Consider the following 21542-nt stretch of genomic DNA (forward strand, 5'->3'; position numbering starts at 1 on the left):
CGAAAAGTTATATTCAAGAAGCATGGACTATTATAACAAACTCACTGCCATTATTTTCTCCATTGTCTTCACGAAATTAGTGTTACAACATCAGCCAAAAATGCTATTTATGACAGCACATTGTTTTTACATCCTCAAAATGAGAGCCTGAAATATTTATGACATGCTCTACTACTACAATAAGATCCTTCGTTACGCAGAGGGGATTTGACTCTTGGTCAAGGGAAGACTACCTTATCTGCAGACCATTGCTTCAGAAACTCCGAGAGTAGGATAAGGTATGGGGTACCTTCAAATGACCGAAATGTGTCCGTGAATTCCTCATCAACATCCTGGTATATTACCCACCTATTCATAGTTCAAGACTATTCCACAACTACACAAGGTAGATCAGTAAGTGAGCCTTTTCCTTGAAACTCATAATATGATCCCAGCACAGGCAGTTGCTGTCGATACATAAAGAAGTGAGTATCAGCTATAAACACAAATAAAAAGTGAGTATCAGCTATAGACAGAAATAAGCTATCTTGTCTGGATGCAAGATAGCACAATGTGCTTATTAAAGGTGTCAAATGAAAGATGACCATTTCTTCCCCAGAAAAAAGTGGTGGTACTTGGTTGGCTGAGGAGAGGGGTTTGTAGGAACTCAATTCCTTTTTTCACAGATGAAAACAAGTCCAAATAACTTTCGCTCAACACCCCGAGATGACAGCCTAGCCATGCATACATCTAGTGCAAGACACATGAATTTTTACATCTGACAGGTCAGCAAGTTAAAGAGAGCATCCTACTAGTATGTTACTATTGTATCAGTCCATAATCTAAGATCTAGCCTTCCCCCTCAAACCACTCATCTTTCTCGTCTAGCTTTCTCCCCAAGGAGAGTGAAAGAGCAGGAGAACACAGTCAAGAGGAAGGGAACTTCAAAAGTTTATCATTTGCCTTTGGTGCATAATAGATGGCAAGGGTTGATAGTAATTAACACAAATTCATGGTCCAGAAGAGTTCCTCTCAACATATATGTAACTCTTACATATCCCAACAGAACTTCAGAATATGATCCTATTATCACCTCTAAGTTAAGTATATGATGTCTTGCTGACATCATGACCAGCTTCCTCTTTCTATCACCAGCTGAGGTACCATACAACACAAAGCTTCACCAATGAACAGAAGAACTATTCAGCTTAAATTTTTTTTTTTTTTGAGACAAGTAACTTTTAGCTTAAAGATAATTGTGTTTTATAGTGATTGCTGAATTACAAAGTTCTTACCTTGTGCAGAAGAATTTGTCAGGCCTGCCACATTATTCTGATGAAGCCAGGCTTAAACATTAGCCACAAGCTTTATCTACCTCCACCAGGGCAATCTGGCACCATAACAGTGCTGGCCATCGTCCCACGAGATCTGGCATGCCTGAAGACCTACAGCAACACTAGGTTCCTTCCCATGTTGTGCTATCCACTCGTCTATTGCAAGTGATTTATCATTTTCGTTTGAATATAGCTTTTTGTTCTTCCCAAATGGATTACTCCCAGGACAGACTATTTCAGCAATTGCAGCTGGCATATACATCGAGTCACCTACCACTGGTGCACTACATGCAGCTAACTGTGCTCGAATCTGCCAATTATGACCATATATCATCTGAATATCAGTGATTGTCAAGACATCGATTTTCAAACTGAAATGCCATTTTGAGAAAATCACTGTTTTGGTTCCTTTTCACGTCTTCATTTGTTTTGAGATAGCAAAAACCAGAGATGAACTTCTAACAAAAGCTACCATTAGTAAACCAGTTTACGCATGATTAAATAGTTTAGTCATGTGAGCTCTCTCTCTCTCTTTAGACCTGTAAACAGCAACTATGAAATACTTTTCCGAGCAAGTAACCTGATCCGAGTTATTAGGCCTTTCCTGTCTAATACTTGTAGGAATAAAACCCAACTGGCAAGCAGGACAAACAACTTGCACAAGCAATTACTCAACTTTGAAACATCAAACTTGAAAAATCCTGAGGACAGAAGGACAAATGCATGAGGGAACCAGAAAACTGGAATTTAAATACCTGATGAGTCCGACCAGTTAGAAGGTTGATTTGGCACTCATATGCAAAGTCCTTCAAAGCCCATCCACAGTCCTCAAGGTTGTATCTCCTCTGGATTTCACTACTAGGCCAGGGTACCTTTTTGCATTCTAAGACCTCAAGTTGGCATAACAACCATCCTTTCACAAAATCTGAAAAGCATAGATGCCAGAGGAAAATATGAGCACTTTTGGAAGAACATCCAACTCCTTATGGCAAACATCAACATCATGGGTTGTTTGACATGGAGATGTACATATAACATATGATCCTTTCAATGTCAGCTCTTTTGGGTGTTAGAAACTTGAGAATAGACACAAGCATAACGACAACTGTTATAACCTTTTATCCAGATTAGAAATCTCAATTTTAACATTATCAGGCTCTCTCTCTCTGTCTATTTTTTATCTCTCTCAGACTCTCACGCAAGCAAAATATTAGTATTGCTACTTGCTTACCTCTAGAAACAAGTCTTGGGGCCATATTAATAGGACGCATGTAGTGTGTAAGTATTCTGATAGGAACTGGAGCAGCAGCAAGAGCAAGATAAAGCTTTCTGACCTTCTTCTCCTGACAGATAATAGATGAAGTTATCAAGAAGACCAAATGGTACACTCCACAAAGGACCTCCATTGTAAGGGAACATGAAGTTGTTATTCCCTATAACTCTATATCAAATCTTTTGTAAGACTATATGCGACATAGAGGTGAGTCTCACCCTGATTTTTCCATGAAATACTGAACAGTACTCCTTGCTCCGAGCCAGCACAACACTGCACAAATTAGAAGTCATGCCAGAACCTTTTTTTTCCACGACATCCTATTTCACCTCTGCTTGAACTTTTAAAAAAGAAAATTTACGGGGGATATATACAGCCAATCATACCATCCTTCAGTGCAATTGTCAATCTGATGGGTAGTAAGCAGAGGAGCTGAAAATCCTAATGCTCGAGTAGCAAATGTAGCACAGCTTTCTTCAATGTTATCTGTAGTTCCTCCTACCTGGGTTTAAGTTGTCAATATGCAAAAGAGTTAGCTTATTGGTAACGGAAAAAGAAGAAGAGCCTAGAACAACACTAATTAATAGTAAAAGTTAAAAGGTAACGATATAATGAGAGGAAAACCAATGTCAGTTAGAAGTAATTTACTTGACAGACATGACTATCAGAAAATATCAGCTAGAGGATTTCACTCAACAGAAAACCATATTTAATAAAGTCTTGTACTCACAGATGTACCAGCAGGTTTGTCCAGAACCACATAGTCGTCGGTTACAGCAATAATACGAGATTTCCAGTCAATGTCATAGCACCTAATCATATCAAATCTTACAACATTACCTTCTTACTGACAAAAAGTCATGAGCAAAAGTAAGAATAGGGTTCAGTAATTACCTTGGAAAGCGCTTAGGGTGTACATGCACCCGCAAATACGTTCCAGCTTCAACAATTTCATCAGCACGAGTTATTTTGAAAGTTTTCTGAGCTTCACGTACAGTTTTCCCTTTGATTGAAGTTCTCTTTCTCAGAACTGATGGATCTGTAACTTCTTCATACACTTTAATTTGCTCAGAACTGGCAGTCGGAGGTGGCTTAGGACATACAAGTGCGTAATACACAGCTCCGAACTGTATAAGGTCTTCCACATATCTTAATGATGAAAAACATCGGTCAAAATACCACTTAACTGATCCAAGATGCCTATCACTCAACTCATTGGTGATCACTCTCAAGGTGTAAATTATGATATGCAGGAAAATAACAAAAGAACAACAAAACACTAAAGAAAGATAGAAATTTACAATGGAGGGAGGTCCAAAGCTTTACAAATATATTCTAGAACAGGTCCTTCTTTTGTGACGACAAGATGCTCAACCCTAGGTGGGCTGTTCTGCAAAGGGCATGGCATCAAGCGTCCATATCTAAGGTGGCTGAAAAAGTGAAATAAAAACAAATAGATCAATGTAACAAATCATAAGAATCAAATAGGATACTAGCCTGGTGGAGGTTGATGACATTGGAGACACATCTCTACTCGATCGAAGAAAATTGTAACATTACAAATCTAAACTTAAGTTGCAATATACTATCAATGTAAGCTTCCTGCTCTTGTTTAGACTTTTTAATCTATATAGCCAACAAGTAAAGAAACCATTTTGCGCCTTATTAAAAGCTTACGCTATTAGAAATTTACCATTTTCATTTACTCAATTATGTCTTCAACAAATGACCTTAAAATACAGAACACGACATTCAACTTTTGCAGAAGTCTAACAAATGAAAAAACAAGAATTACCCATTTGAAGAAACAGTGGGAGAAGTTGAATTGATATCAGACAAAGCAGTGGACTGACAGCTGAAGCTTTTACTGCAGGATGAAAGGGCCAATCTTTTGTAGTGATTCTTGTTCTTGAGCAGGCGGCTACGAGATGAAGCAAATGTGTGCACCATATTAAAAGGGGAGAAAAACCCATTTCTCCAATTTGGGGTCCATAAACGAGAAGCAATCAAACTATTGGTCACGATTGGAGTGAAACTGCCACTGGCAAAAGCCATCGTCTTTTGGGGTTCTAAGAGGGTTTAAGGCTGATTGAAGATACTGATATAGTTATAGAATTTTGAGACAGAAGGATTTTTTGGAAATTGCGATTATGCCTTTATATTTTTGAAAATTTACATCCAACTCCCTTAACTTTTTCATAATGCAACTAAAAAGATTTTTTTTAAGAGAACTGAAGTTGTTTCGAATTTTCAAAAAGATACTTTAATTTTGTGGGTGTCTTATTATCCCATGAAACTATCTAAATCCACAATAAATATACTTTTTTGACTAATTTTAACACCACTCGTGTTGTCACGAAATTTGGGCGCATAAAGGACTTTTCATATAGCTTCAGATCAACGTAAAATTGTCATGTGACACTCCCAATTTGAATTATGTTGAAAAAATATAAAAACTCATGTACTAATTTTTTTAAAGCTTTATTAGGAATAATTTTTTAATTTTCAAATCTTTTTTCTCATCTTCCCTACCATCATTAGCTTATCTATGTTTCTTGAGCATCTATATCTTCCTTCATTTTTTAAAAATTAATGTTAGTGTGTTCATTCTTATTCTTTTTTATTTTGAAAAACAAATTAGTTTAGCGATTTTATTCCTCGTACAAATCAAGTTTGAAATTTGAGAATAGTGAAACTATAGAAAACTCGATTTGGGAGTAAGAAGTTGGAGAAGGAGGTGATTTAAATATCAGATTTTGACTTGGTGATATTTTGAATATTTAAATTTTGATTATTTGACGATATTTATTTTCATAAATAAATTAATTGGTGGTAGTTTGACAAATAATTGATAATGCTGCCGGAACATTCCATCCCACAACAGTGGGTTTGGCGACTGTTCTTCTGGACGAAGGAATGACAGAAGCTACAACATTGAGGTGAAGAAGAAAGAGAACAAGAAATAAAAGAAAAAAGAAGGGAAAAAAAGAAAATGAAAGAAACTAAATAAAAATAATTAAAAAATTATTTTTAACACGTGTCAAGTGACTACTATTTGTGTGTGACTTACAAAAATATTTGTATAAGTAGTATTGGCTGAAAAATGGGGTATACATACTATTGTGAAATTATTCAATGGATAATAGGACATTCATAAAATTAAGGTGTCTTTTTAAAAAATCAAGACAACTTCAATGACGCTTTTATATCTTTTCTCTTTTTTCCCCCATATGATAGACATAATTCCATGACAATATAATTTTTCATACATACAAAAATGAAGATTCGTAATATTATAATTTCAAAAAAAATAATAATTATAATTTCAAGCAAAAAAAAAGTCGTATATAGCTTGTTTGATCATCAAGAGTCGTGACATTTTAATGTGTTATTTTCTAAAAAAAATAAATTGTCAGAGAGTATAAAATAGATAGTCAAATTTCACATTTTAATGTGTTATTTGACAAGTTTTTTTTTTTTTTTAATGTTAGAGAGGGTATATATGACCTCTGTGTACTCTAATAGCATATTGAAATACCTGATTATCTAATTTAAAAAAAAAAAAGATAAAAAAACACATGTCCTTTATTTAATTATTCAATGCTCAATAACTTTTATGGTCATTTGAAATTTAATTCTTAATTGATCAATACGCCCTAATGAGTCTTTCACTAAACACTTATTTTGATGATTAGTTCATTACATCAAAAATAACTTTTAACGATAATAAATAGGTATATTAATAAAGAGTATTAAAGTTTTATCTGTATTAGTTAAGTATCATTAGGTTCAATGTCCCTAAAAGGCTTTAATAACATATACAAAAAGTGTTAATTGTTCATAAAAATACATATTTAATAACAATTGAGCTATTATCATTAATTAGTCTCTACTAAAAATCATTTTTAATGTAGTAATTATTGTAGCAATAGTTGTTTTTGATTTACTTTGTTTAACTAAGTCTTGTGGAAGCTCTAAATGATGAAGTTGTTCTTCGATATTTTAATTCTACAAAGAACTGTAGTCTCACTTGATCAGTAAAATTGGATTAATGCAATTTATGAGCAACACAGTATATATTAATCAACTGCAACCCACCTAAATATAATAGGAAAACTTTGCAGTCTAAAAACTGATCACTTAGTACTTGTAATAAAATTAGGAGAATCAATTTTTTTTTCCTTTTGTTGTCTAGATAGCTAAGATATATACTATAGTTGATTTACATGTCATAATTATAATAATTTGTTCTTGGTTATATTTGTATTAGCATACTTGATAAATGTTTTAAAATATCTTTTTAGAATATTTTACATTTTCTTGTACTATTATATTATTTTATTAACATGACAAATAACATTGACGCTCACGACTATAAAATATTGATACATACGCATATTCATTGTTTCTGGAAAGTGTATCAAAACATCCAATATGCTGTTTTTAGGTCGAGTGTCATTCTATATAGTTTTCATATTTATGGGTGGTTTGTTTAAAATGTCTTATTTTTTATAATTCACGGATATATTTATATAATTAAATTATTTTTGTATAAATTTAAAATAGTGAATTTATACAAATATTGATATCTGAACGCTAAACAGCTATACAAATTATGTTATACAAAATTACATTATACAAAAGTTATATAAATTATATTATACAAATGTGTGAATTATACTCGAAACCTTAGTCCACATAATTATCACTGACTGTTGGTCACTATGATAACTAATTAATTAACTAGTATATATTTACTTTAACCATGAAATTTTATAAATAATAAATAAGTAAAGTATATAAAATTAAAATTTATTTTGCCTATCCATTTATGATCACTTTTAGAAGTATTTATTGCCTACTTTCAATAGTAAAGAAAAACTCATAACTGAAAAATACTAAAAATCTTAAAAGTTGAAATCATAGAGCTAAAATAATAAATATGAATCTACCAACTAACATTTTATGTTAAGTTGAGCAAATTATTGTGATCGCCCGTGAAAGCACTTGTGCCTAATTAACAAATTGCATACGTTTCGTTTCTTCTAATTTAATTTTGAGGGAAAGGAGAAATACATTTGAATTATCGAAAATAGTATGTAAACATTCTCTATCATATTTTTGGATAATGTCCCTTGTTGTCCAAAAGTTAAAATATATAGCATGTTACGTCCGGTGGTATAAAGGGTATATATGCTCTATTTGTTATTGGCGGGGGCACTAATATCCTAAAAGTATGACAGAGAGTATATATATATCATTTATAATAGTTCGAACATATTAATTCTTTTTCCCTATAATTTATAGAGTAACAAGAATAATTGCTATCTTCTCAAATTTTTGAATCTTTCACCAATTTTATCACACATATACATACATAGGTTCATGGTGTCTGTCCCCTTTATTCTTTGAATTTGTTGCTTTATCAATTTAGGTATTCATATGCAATGTCCAAAACTCTATTTCCCTCTCGATGAATATAAAGCTAGCCAATCGATGAATGGAACGTATAAAGAACTAAAAGGATTATATCTTTTAGCGATTAAAGATACTATATAAATTTAAAATTTTAACATGATAGATTCAATATTTACACAAAATTTCATAGTAATTTCAAACATGTTTTTAGACATCATACTTGGCGAAAATTTTCATGAGTTCTATGATCTAATTAAATAAAAAGTAGTGGATACAATTAGACATGATCCAAACGATCGATGGGAAAAGATCATTTATTTAGTGAAAGTAACAAATATTGATGCTGGCCTTAAGAACTGATAATGGACGGTTGTTTTTAGTTTAATTATGTATATTATATTGTTGGAATGCGATATATAGCAGATCTTCTAATAACTTTTGATTTCTTACTTACCTTTTTTCTCCTTTTGCGTTAACATAACAAACATTATACGTCTGACCAACTTTGATGTAGTCATTCTTTTTTTCTAGTTTATAGTATATTACTCTAGTATTATTTTATTTGTTTGTTTGTTTTATAAAAAAAACATGTTATGATACATGCATATAGATTGTCATATTTTTTCATTATTCAACCAATATCATCACAGAAAGCTATTTAGTTTTTTCTAATTCTTATTTTCTTCATATTTGTTATTTAGTAGACATTAGGTACTTTATTAATCATTAAAATTGGTAAGGTTAGATCTAACCCTCGTTACTGATACTTATTGTTATTGATATTTTTATACTTTTTAATAAAAGACTATTAGACTCTCTAGTGGGTAAATTTTTTATTTTTTATTTTTAAATATAGGTGTAAATTTCTTAAACAGATCTGTAATATACCATGGTTTTCCACTTCCGCTTACAAAATAAAGGTGTATACTACTATATTTTATTTAATTTTTTCTTGTGTGATAATTGATATCCTCCTTACTTAAAGTTTCGTAATTTAAAAATTGTTTGTCTTTTCTAATAGTTTGGTCAATCCAACCCATTTTAATTAGAAACTGTCATAAAAGGGGAAAAAATGATGCTCGAGTTGATTTTTGAAGTGGAAACTCGTGACCAAAAAAAAAAGTAAGACGAGCAGGGAAAAATATACTACATATCAATTTGCGTACTCATTATTGGTTACACGTTAGACATGAAATCGGTTGTGCAGTACCAATAACTTTTTGATATTATTTTCATTGTTTTAGTTTTTAATATATTTTTTTTCTCATATTTATTTTGGTCAGAGATTATATTGTTTCTCCATATTTGGAGGTTGAGGAGTAGAGACTGTCATTTATTGCTTCTTTTCACGTATAATCTATAGTTTTTTCCTTGCTAATAGGAGTAGTACTAATTTAATTCATTTGATGTACACACCTGTCGATCCACTTAATTATAATATTGAATTCAAAAACTTTTCTATAATTATTATTGTTAAATAAGTTGTATTAATCTTTAATTCCTAGTTAATTATGATTATTTCATAGAGTAATCTTCCAAACTGCAACCTAACTCATTATATTCAGGTCAAAATCTCTTTCTTTTCCCTAAATACCCAAATTATGAGTATATATATCCAATTAATTAATTATCAAATTTATACGGAAATATAAAAATAGATAATAATTTATATTTTTTTCTAAAGTCAAGTAGATGTCAGATATAGTTGTCCTCCTACCAAGTAACTACTAAAATATTTATGATCGGGTACGGAGATTAAATGTATGGTAAATATTTTGTTGAGTATTCAATAAATATATGACTAGTAGGTAGATAAACTCATTCACTTCCGATCTGACCCTCCCAATTTTTTTTCTTTATAAACAAATTAACATTTCACAACACAACACACTCGAAAGAAAGAAGAGTAAAATGGAGGTAATGGATATTCTATTACTAAGCTTAGCAATTCTTTTTTTATTTATATGGTGGAAATATTGGTCAATCACCGGTGGTGGAAAGAAAAATTTGCCACCAGGTCCTCCTGGTTGGCCATTGGTTGGAAATCTTTTCCAAGTTATTCTCCAACGCCGTCCATTTATTTACGTAGTACGTGATTTACGTAAAAAATATGGACCTATTTTCACCATGCAAATGGGACAACGTACCCTTGTTATAATTACTAGTTCGGAACTAATCCACGAGGCATTAGTTCAAAACGGCCCGCTTTTCGCGAGCCGTCCACCGGATTCACCGATCCGTTTGATATTTTCCGTGGGAAAGTGCGCCATCAACTCGGCCGAGTATGGCCCGTTGTGGCGCGCACTCCGACGGAATTTTGTTACGGAGTTGATTAATCCAACGAGGATTAAGCAGTGTAGTTGGATAAGGAAATGGGCTATGGAATATCATATGAAAAGGCTTGAGTATGAGGTTTCTGAGAATGGGTTTGTGGAAGTGATGGCTAATTGTAGGCTTACAATATGTAGCATTCTAATTTGTCTTTGTTTTGGAGCTAAAATTTCTGAAGAGAGAATTAAGAAGATTGAGAGTATACTTAAAGATGTTATGCTTATTACAGCTCCTCAACTTCCTGATTTTTTGCCACTACTCACACCCTTGTTTCGCAGCCAAGTGAAACAGGCAAAAAAATTGAGGCAGACTCAACTTGAGTACCTAACTCCTTTGGTAAGTTTAAATTTCTAAATATCAGTTTATTTTGGAGAGTGAATTGTATGGTTAATTAATTTGAAAATCACTTTTGCCAAATATTAGGCTAGCATTTTGTGTTTGGCCAACTTTCCAAAAACTAGTGGTTTTTAGGGGAGATCAAATTAAAGCTACTTTTTATTTGCTTGTACATACTACTAATCAAAATATTTACTATTTTTATATAGAAGTTATGTCAAACACCTAACTCTCTTAAAACAAAGCAAACTTCATATAAAAATAGATGTATTTTTATAGCTTTTTAATTAAAAGATTGACCAAACAAGCTACACATTATAGAGATATAGGAGTTTATTAATTGCTTAAATTATAAAAGTCTCTAATATGTGGATCTGATTTTGTTGTATGGGACAAACATGTGGAACTATTTTTTTTTGTGGAAAACAATGAGATTTGAACCATGGACCTTTAATTTCACTTGTGACTAAACCAGCACATAATGAATTGTGCGACTGTATTATCTAAAAGTTTAAACTGTTAAAAAAGTCATCATGTCTGGACAGGTACGAGACAGAAAGGCATTTGTGGACAGCAATGGAGATCCTAATAGCAGTGAATCAGAAATGGTAAGTCCGATTGGTGCAGCCTATGTTGATTCATTATTTAGTCTTGAGCCACCTGGCAGGAAACTAGGAGAAGCAGAGATCATCACACTTGTTTCAGAAACAATAGGTGCAGGAACTGATACAAGTGCCACAGCACTTGAATGGGCATTGCTTCACTTAGTAATGAACCAAGAAATCCAAGAAAAACTCTACGAAGAAATAGTTGATTGTGTTGGTAAAAATGGTTCCATTTCAGAAAGTGATGTTGAAAAATTGCCTTATCTTGGAGCCATTGTGAAGGAGACTTTTAGAAGGCATCCACCTAGCCATTTTGTTTTATCACATTCTGTAACAAATGATACACAATTAGGTGGCTACAATATCCCTTCTGATGCCTATGTTGAATTTTACACCGCATGGTTAACGGAGGATCCGAGCATATGGAAAGACCCGACCGAGTTTCGACCCGAAAGGTTTTTGACTGGGGACGGAGTTGACGTGGACTTAACCGGAATGAGAGGTGTGAAGATGCTACCATTCGGGGCGGGTCGTCGGATCTGCCCCGCTTGGTCATTGGGTACGTTGCACATCAATTTGATGCTTGCTAAGATGGTTCATAAATTCAAGTGGATACCCATACCCGACAACCCACCCGACCCGACAGAGACCTTTGCTTTTACCGTAGTGATGAAAAATCCCCTCAAAGCAATTATTTTGCCAAGGATCTAAAATTAATTAATTGGATCGTGGTTAATTAATTTCAACATAAGCTCTTAGGTGGCTTCTTTTTAATGTTATACAAATTACTATGGATACTGTTTCTTCACTAATTTGCTTTTGTTGGATGTCATATGGCCACTCTAGATCCTAGACACTAATAGTTGTGGATGTATTAATGATGAAAGTTTTTTTATCTATATATATGTTCACATTAATATAGTGCAGATTTATTTATAAATTATGTGTCAACTGTCAAACTATCAACAACAGCAACTTTTTGGTGATGATAATTAATAAAGGTTCAACTTTTATATCATACTAGCAATTACGTGCTTTTTACATATGCTAATAATAAATTAGATAATATCATTAACATTCACATCTCTTTTATTCACTATAAGTAAGAAATATGATCCAATAATTTAAAAATTCTTTAATTAAGCTATTATAATAAATTACATACAACATGGGTCACTGTAATACTTTTAATGTATCAGTTTATATATTTTATTATTTTACTAATTACAGTACTTTTTAATTACTTAATGCAATAAATGGGTCACTGTATGACAAGAAAGTGTAAAAGCGGACCTGAATTGGGAGACAGCCCGTCAAATCTAAGTAATGACTTGTAATATATAGTGTCCCACAACCATTTAGGGGAAGGCACCAGTTTTTATGAAATTAAACAAATAAGCATTTAATTTTATTTATTTTTTTCATTTCTTTTTTGGTTGACATGAGTATTCTACTGATAGAGAAAACTTTCATAAAGCCTTCAACAACCTTCATTGAAGAAACTTTATGGTTTTGTACTTTGTTTGGTTTAATCATTAAAGAGAATGGACAAATAATAAAGGTCACGAGTTACGACACGTTACCAGATTTTGTGAATTTTATTTGATAATGACTAATAATATTAAGAATTTAAGATTTTGATTAAGAAAACACTAATAATATTAAGAATTTTGAGATTGTGATTAAGAGGACACTGACAAATGTCAAATTTTTTACTAAAATCATTATGTTACATTTATTTAGCTATTTTATTTATCATTTTTCTTTTGATATATATAGTATAATTTTTCGACGAAGGATCTCCAATTAAACAACTAATATATAAACATAGCTACGCCGCTGGATACTGCTCATTTAGACCTTTGGTTGAAATTTAATATACTTCTTCTATTAAGTGATTAAAAGAATGGTTAAACTCAATATTATAACTAATTCAACCTTAATATATAACTTGGATTTGTTTTAGTTTATTTTGAAGACACTAGCTATATTAATCTCTTTAAAGGACTGATGTAGAATTCTTCGTACACCCCGGGGCTATATGGACTATAACTTTAAATTTGAATAACTTATTCCCAATCAAATTTTAACGAAAACGCTAGCTGATTATCAGTAAGAAAATGCATAGTAGAAGTAAATGATATGTTGGGTAGTTGGTGGTCAGTATTTGGTTGGTTCTGAGTTCTGACTTGTTTTATTATGAGTGGACCACTTAACTAGCAAGATATTGAAATGTGGGCAGTGGCCTGCTAATATATAGTAAAACAATTATCTATTCATACTAAATTATTTTCTTCATTTTACTAATTTGAGATATTCCTTCTGTTATATATTATTTGACTTTCGTAATTTGATACGTTTATAAAAAATTAACTAAAAATATATTTTATTAATGATATTTTGTAATCTTAAATTTGATTATTTTATTATCTAATGTGTAGTTTATTACTAGTGTAAAGACCCAATAAAACGAAACAAGAAAGATATTTTTTTATAAATTTTTAAATAAACAAATGTAAATTTATATAGGGAGGGGGTTATAAATAAACATAAGGCAATGGTGTTTACAAGAAATCACTCATTTTCCCATTTTTGGTGGTATTTCATTGGTGCTCACCATTCATTTGATGATCTCTATGTCCAAGAAACTCCAATTATTTCAAGTAAAAACCTCAATTATAAATTACTCTAATGCAACAAGAAGTTGGATTTTGGAGTGTTACAAACAAGCTAATTTAATTTACGACTGAAATTTTTGAGTGAAAATGGTTGAAATTTATTTTAAATAATAAATTTACATTAAGGGTTAAGTCTTAATGTCTTTCATATCAATCATATGGTATGTGTCAAATGTACAGAACATGTTAATTTTAAAATTTTCGACAAATCACTTTTTTTCTCGGATTAAAAAAATAATTTACGATTTAAACTTATCATATGACCTAACCTTTTAGGTCTTTCGCTAACGTACGATTTCTCTGGTATTATGAGTGTGGTTTATATCATAATAATGATAATTTCTATAAAAATTAATTTTGAATAGTATTTCACGTGACTACTCATGTCTATGCTTTCGTTGTAAAGCGCTAAATTGAAAAAAAAAAATTATACATTGATATTTGAGTCAATTCCCTAAATGTTCACCTAAATTAAGGAAATTGTCTTGAAATATCATTTATGTTTCATTTAGATCAAAATATCACTCAACTATTACTGTTTTCCTTCAAATATACTTGACACTTTAAAAACATCACTCTCTCCTAATTTGAATGACATGTTATAAAAGTCTTTTCTTAATAATAGATTGATTTAATTCATTATACTCATTTAACTAAAACAATGATCATATTATTTTAATTTTTTAAAATTAATTTATCAAGAATAAATTTTCAAACTTAATATCTTTTATCATAATTAAATTTTTTATTTTTTTATGTTATGCAGAATACGTTTTCAAAATGTACTATAATCTCATCAATTTTGAATACTTATAAACACATACATTTAAAAAAAATATTGATATACAAATCACTTATGAACATTAATTTACTTTAATTAATTATAAATTGTATAATGAATCAATAATATTAAATGTCAATTAATTATTAAAAAAATAATCATTTGGATGCTTTGAAGTCCATATATACTTGCAATATCTTTTTTAAAAAGAAAATAGAAAGTGAATAATATTTATATAAAATGAAATTTTAATCTTTATTTATCAGTATATTAATCAAAGTTATAATATAATATAAAATAAATGAATAAAAAAAAAGATAAATAATAGCTTTCTCTTTCTTATCAATTTTCTTTGTAAACCTTAAAAATTTATCTAAATACTTTTATAAAAACAAGTTGCTTAAAATTTTCAAATAATTTAGTTAGAAATTTTAAAATTATCAGGTAATAAGTGCACACATAGATTTTTCATTGAATTTTGTTTGGTGACAATACATAAAGTTACTAGACTTTTAAAATTATTTTTCTTATAATCTTCATAAATTCTCATGTAATTTATATGTCTATTTTGTAGAGAAATAAGTTTGATGAATTGAATAGGTCTATTATTTTTCAAAATGATGATTTGATGATTGGGCATATCAACTCGAATTTAAGGAGACTTTTGAGATATTTAGTATTTCCAATGGATAAAAAATATAATATTATTCACTTTCTTGTTTTTTCAAAAAAAAGTCGGAAGCATAAATTGCAAAATACACAGTTAATATTATTTTATAATTGACCCTTAATATAATTAATTTATTATACAACTTATGATTAATTGGCGTAAATTAGCGTTCATGAGTAATTTGTATATTAGTATTTTTTTTGAATATATGTGTTTATAAGTATTCAAAATTGATAAAATTATAGTACATTTTTAAAATGTATTCTTCATAACATAAAAAAAAGAAAAATGTATAAGTACCCCCCCCCCCAAACCTATGCCCGAACTCCCAGAGACACACTTATACTATACTAAGATCTCATTACCCCCCTGAACTTATTTTATAAATAATTTTCTACCCCTTTTCGACCTACGTGGCACTAGTTTGAAATATAATGTATGTGGGTCGCGTAGGTCGAAAAGGCGTAAAAAATTATTTATAAAATAAGTTCAGGGGGATAATATGACCTTAGTATAGTATAAGCGTGTCTCTTAAATTTCAGGCTTTGAGGGGTACTTGTGCATTATCCCCATAAAAAAATAATAAGTTTAATTATGATAAAAGATTTTAAGTATGAAAATTTATTCTTAATAAACTAATTAAAAAAAATAAAAAATAATATGATCGTTATTTTAGTTAAATAGGTTCAATGAATTAAATTAGTATATTATTAAAAAAAACTTTAATGACATGTCATGCCAATTAGGAGAGAGTGATGATTTTGATGTGTCAAGTATATTTGGAGGAAAACAGTAATAGTTGAGTGATTTTTGGTCCTAAATAAAATATAAATGATATTTTAAGACAATTCTCTTGAATGACTATTTAGGAAATTGACTCCCGATATTTTCATACCGTTTATATGAAGTACTTTATTTTAAAATAAGGGGTCCAAGTTCATTGAATTGCTTTTTAAAAATCAATTCCATACTCCAGTCCAAAATTTTTATGAAACTTCAAATGATACGTTCTTAAATTAATAGAAAAAGAATCTTTAAATTAGTCGCAACTCCTTCATGACTTGAATTAACAGACCACCTATCAAAGCTAGTATTACTAAGAGCCCGTTAGGATTGACTTGTTTAAAATAAAAAATCAAATTTATAAAAAATAAAAAATAAAATTAGGAAAGATTTACTTTTGATTTTAATTTATTTAAGTCATTCTAAACTTATTTTTAACCTTGTCAAACTATTTCTAATTTATTTTAAGTTATTTTTACTTATTTTAAGTTATTTATATATTTGTCAAGCGGACTCTGAGTAATATATATAGGTCCCAACAATAATTCACGGAAGTCACCTATTTTAACGGGAATTAAACAAACAGTGACATCTAATTTATTTGTTTCTTTTTCTCTCTGGTTATTTTTTTGTCACAGTGGGGCAAATGAAAGATGAGGTAGAAAAGCTTCCATAATACCTCTCAACAACCCTCACAGAAGAAGATTAATCGTTATGTATGTACTTGCTAAGTTGGTCTATTCAAATTTAAGATAAAGAAATTAATTAAAGGTCACGAATTAAGACATCTATGCAAACACGATCAATTTTATTATTAGTCAAAAATAGCATCGATACTATACAAATATCTCAAATATATATCCTCCTCCAATCAGAATTATTCAAGGTGAATGTCCAAATCCACATGACACTGATATGACTATTTGTTGATTAAAAGTTATATGTGGGCTAAATTTAATATTCCTATTAGTGGATGGTTTCAACATATAAGTAACCATGAAAAGTACGTACGGGAAATTTTTTCTATACATGTGCTACCGTATTATAGTGGTTATGATAAACTATAAAAGATTTGTTTAAATTATCCACTAATTGGTATTAATGGTAAAAATGTGGGCTGTGTGACTCACGCAAATGACACTTTTTAAGTTCCCCGTTTAGATTCTGTTCATAATTTGAAAAGAGTAATTTTCACCTATACCAAACATAAAAATTATATTTGTATATTATAACTATAGTTTATATAGTTGCGCTTCAAAGCAAACATAAATATGTATATTTTGCTATACATATAAAAAAAACAATTGTATAATTCGCTATACATATATAATAGAAAGAAGTTGTATACAAAAGATCAATTGTATAATCTGTGCAACGGTGTAGCCCATAGTGCCAAGTGTGTCCAATTGGACACCCTTCGTCGGAAAAAAAAGCATATATACGAGTCAATGATATACGAAATGATTAAAAAAAACTATTTTGGACACTCTTAACATAACAAGTTGCTATTTTTGGACACACATTAAGAAATTGTATTTATAAAACGAGAAAGAGAGAGACAAAAGAAAACTAGGTAGGAGAATATTTGTATTGTATAATTATAAGTGTATAGGACGAAGATATATGTTTTTGCATGTGTACATATAATTTTTTCTCGTTTTATACAAACAGAATCACAATTTATACATTTCATTTCTGTTTTACAAGCAAGAGAGGCGAGGATGGAGAGTGAGATTTGGGAGAGTGGCCTACTCCCTAAGAACGCCTAACCCGAGGATGTCTGACCAGAGAACACATGACCTAAGAACACCTGACCCAAGAATGCTTGACCCAAGAACGCCTGACCTAATGGCCTACTCCGGGAGAATGCCTGATCGTAGAGTTTGTGAGATACTCTACCTACATGACATGGGCAATTCATTCACGTTATTCATAATATAATATCAAATTATTGTGTTAGGTTTTTAAATCTATAAATCAAATTATTTAATAAAATTTTAATTTATCAAGTTCTAGTTTTTTTTTTAAATACTCTCCGAGAACACCTGACCCGAGGATGCCTACTCCCCGAGTGCTTGACCTGAGGATGACCCGAGGATGCCTACTCTTCGAGTACGCCTGACCCGAGAATGTTTGACCCGAGGATGCTCGACCCGAGAAGGTCACTCCCCGAGAACGCATGACCCGAGGATGCCTACTCCCAAGTACGCTTGACCCAAGGATGCCTGACCCGATAACGCCTAACCCAAGGATGCTTGACTCGCAAATGCTTGACCCGAGAATTCCTGACCCGAGAATGCCTGACCCAAGAACGCCTGACCTGAGAACACCTGACCCAATAAGGCCTACTTTCCCAGAACGCCTGATCGTAGAGTCTGTGAGATATTCTACCGACTAGACATGGACAGGTTATTCAAAATATAAGATCAAATTATTTATGTTAGGTTTTTAAATCTATAAATTATATTATCTAATAAAAATTAATTTTGTCAAGTTCTAGTTTTTTTTTTTCAAATACTCTCCGAGAATGCCTGACCCGATAACGTCTGACCTAATGGGGTCTACTCCCCGAGAATGCCTGACCTGAAAATGTTGACTCGAGAATGCATGACCCGAGAACGTCTGACCTAAGGATGCCTAACTTGAGAACAGTTTTTCCCGAGGATTCTTGACCGGAGAACACCTGATCCAAGAACGCCTGACCTGAGAATAGCTGACCCAATGAGGCCTGCTCCCCGAGAATGCCTGACCTGATCGTAGAGTTTGTGAGATACTCTATCTATGGGACATGTACAATTTTATTCAGGTTATTCAAAATATACGATCAAATTGTTTATGTTAGGCTTTTAAATCTATAAATTAAATTATTTAACAAAATTTGAAATTTTCTAGTTATAATTTTTTTTTTCAAATACTCCCAGAGAATGCTTGACCCGAGGATACGTACTCCCGAGAACGCCTAACCCAAGGATGCCTTACCCGAGGATGCCTGACTCGAGAATGCCTGACCTGAGAACACTCCTAACCTTATGAGGCCTACAGAGAACCCCAGACTAGAGAAATCCTGATCATAAAGTTTGTATGATACTCTGCTTACGAGACGTAAACAATTTATTCAAGTTATTCAAAAAATTCAATATATAAGATCAAATTATTTATGTAGGTTTTAAATCTATAAATCAAATTATTCAATAAAATTTGAATTTTTCAAGTTCTAGCATTTTTTTTTCAAATACTCTCGGAGAACGCCTGGGTCGAGAACGCCTGCCCGAGGATGCCTACTCCCCAAGAATGCCTGACCCGAGGATGCATGATCTGAGAACGCCTAACCCGAGGATGCCTGAATCGAGAACGCCTGTCCGTATAGTTTGTGATATATTCTACCTACGGGACATGGACGATTTGTTTAGGCTATTCAAAATATAAGATCAAATTATTTAGTAAAATTTAAATTTTTCAAGCTTTTTTTTTTTTTAAAAAAAAAATACTCTTGGCGAATGCTTGGCCCGAGAATGCCTGAACTGAGGAGATCTACTCTCCGAGGTCGCCTGACCCGAGGATGCTTACTCCCTGAGAACGCCTGATCCCAGAATGTCTGACCAGAGAACGCCTGACTCGAGAATGCCTGACCAGAGAACGCCTGTCCCGAGGATGCCTGATCCAAGAATGTCTGACCATGAGAACACTTGTAAATTTTAAAAAAGATTTAAATAGATAAAAAATCATTTGAAATTGGTTCGAAGTTCAAATTATATTTCGAGAATGATTTGCATTTGATATGTTTGCTAACATGCAACATAAACCTAAAGAGATTTTTTAAGAAAATAAATCATATGTTATAAGACAACAAACAAAACAAAGTAATAATAAAAAATAGAAATATTTTAATTTATACTTAAAAGAAGAAATGACTATCCTTCTGAAATTAATTAAGTTAAACCCAAATCAGATAAAGTGTTAGTCAAACAACTAAATATTAGAGAGAAGAAATATCAAATTTGGGCTCAAATTTTGATGGATCTATCCTAATACTACAAAATTAATTACCCAAAACAAGAGTTTGGGCTGAGCCTTTGGGCCCTTTTTATTTTCAGCTGTTATGACATACACCAAATGTATATTTGATGTATACACTATGTATACTGCTGGTTTTTTGGGATGCTGAAAATTCAAAGGGGCCCAAATTTGATCTCATGAAGGATTGGATGAATTGGTGAGACTTGACTCAAATTGTAATAAGAGTATTAACAATTTAGCCAAACAGATATAAAAATAATCAAAAGAATTAATTTTGGTAGATTCGGTTAGAGTTTCAAATTTGATGAATTAATATAATTTATTTATAAGCTATTTAATTTTAACGAAATAAAATAATTAACTTAATTGCAAAATAATTAATTAAATACAAACTAATTAATTCAAAATTGTAATTATGATTTAAACTAAATTAATAAAATACTTAGCTAAAAAAAATAAAATCTTTAGATATGATTTTCAAATATTTATAAAATATACTAGTTATATATAAAATTATATAAGATATATTTATTATTTAAAAATATTATAAAAATGACTAATATTACTTTAAAACTTGAAAATATTTTGGATCTTTTTATAAAACTAATTATTCCGAATCAAATATAAACGGTTGACAAACCAGTATTCATAATTGAAAATCTTTAACATAAAATCAACTTGGACATTGTTTGTAATTTGAAATGGTCAATTGTGACAACTTATTCAACAGGATACTAATGTCATAGTGATTAAAATCAATTCATAAATAAGAAAATATAGTGCTAAAACATTGGAATGTAAAGAAAGAGTAAACATATTATTAAAAGTTCACATTCAACATTCTACTAGCATTTTATCCTAATCAAATACAATCAAACCCAATTTCATTAAGTCTTTTTTCAAGTTATATTTGATTATCGATTTAGTTTTGAGTTTATTTTCTGCGAACACCTCGCTTCAAGTCCAATAAAAAGAAAAAAAAAGGTGTAATATATATTGATGTAGCGATTGAACTCTTTATCCTTAAGTAGAAGTTCATTAACTTAAGTCTCGAGTTCAAGCTATGGATATGAAAGAAACTCATGTTATGAAACGTCACCCTTAAATAGGCGTTGTAATGCACAAATCAATTTAATCGAAACTTCAATATAAACTTTGAACATAAAGTGAAAAATCAATAAAAAAAATTTGTTCTGCAATCGATCAACACTAGAAGGAAAAGGAGCAAAGAGAAAAGGGGCAATCGCAAATTTGCATATCTAATGTATATTCTTCAATTTTGCTCTTTATTCGCTTTCTTTCGTGCAATTGCAAATCTATACAATAAACGACGTCGT

The 21542-nt window shown here is 31.1% G+C and overlaps 2 protein-coding genes across 5 annotated transcripts; one reads left to right on the forward strand and one right to left on the reverse strand.

Annotated features, from left to right (window-relative positions):
• Window positions 1-27: 27 nt before the first annotated feature.
• Window positions 28-4681, reverse strand: LOC107010944 (RNA pseudouridine synthase 6, chloroplastic). Of its 4 annotated transcripts, none has more exons than XM_015210209.2 (10): window positions 4382-4681; window positions 3888-4016; window positions 3481-3735; window positions 3317-3398; window positions 2973-3088; window positions 2805-2859; window positions 2545-2656; window positions 2069-2238; window positions 1275-1623; window positions 28-475 (listed from the first exon to the last, which is right to left on the reverse strand). In XM_015210209.2, the coding sequence occupies exons 1-9, from the start codon at window positions 4639-4641 to the stop codon at window positions 1351-1353; spliced, it is 1452 nt and encodes a 483-aa protein (XP_015065695.1). In that variant the 5' UTR covers window positions 4642-4681; the 3' UTR covers window positions 28-475; window positions 1275-1350. The 4 variants fall into 4 exon arrangements, with proteins under 4 accessions (XP_015065695.1, XP_015065694.1, XP_027770429.1 ...); XM_015210208.2 differs by having other exon boundaries at window positions 28-446; window positions 4382-4680; XM_015210210.2 differs by lacking the exon at window positions 28-475 and adding an exon at window positions 483-1157.
• A 5143-nt stretch (window positions 4682-9824) lies between these two features.
• On the forward strand, window positions 9825-12242 carry LOC107011596 (cytochrome P450 77A1). The gene is made up of 2 exons (XM_015211163.2): window positions 9825-10671; window positions 11217-12242. The coding sequence occupies exons 1-2, from the start codon at window positions 9916-9918 to the stop codon at window positions 11985-11987; spliced, it is 1527 nt and encodes a 508-aa protein (XP_015066649.1). The 5' UTR covers window positions 9825-9915; the 3' UTR covers window positions 11988-12242.
• The last annotated feature ends 9300 nt before the right edge of the window (window positions 12243-21542 follow it).

This window comes from Solanum pennellii, chromosome 2 (assembly GCF_001406875.1).
Source record: "Solanum pennellii chromosome 2, SPENNV200".
Taxonomy (NCBI): Eukaryota; Viridiplantae; Streptophyta; class Magnoliopsida; order Solanales; family Solanaceae; genus Solanum; species Solanum pennellii.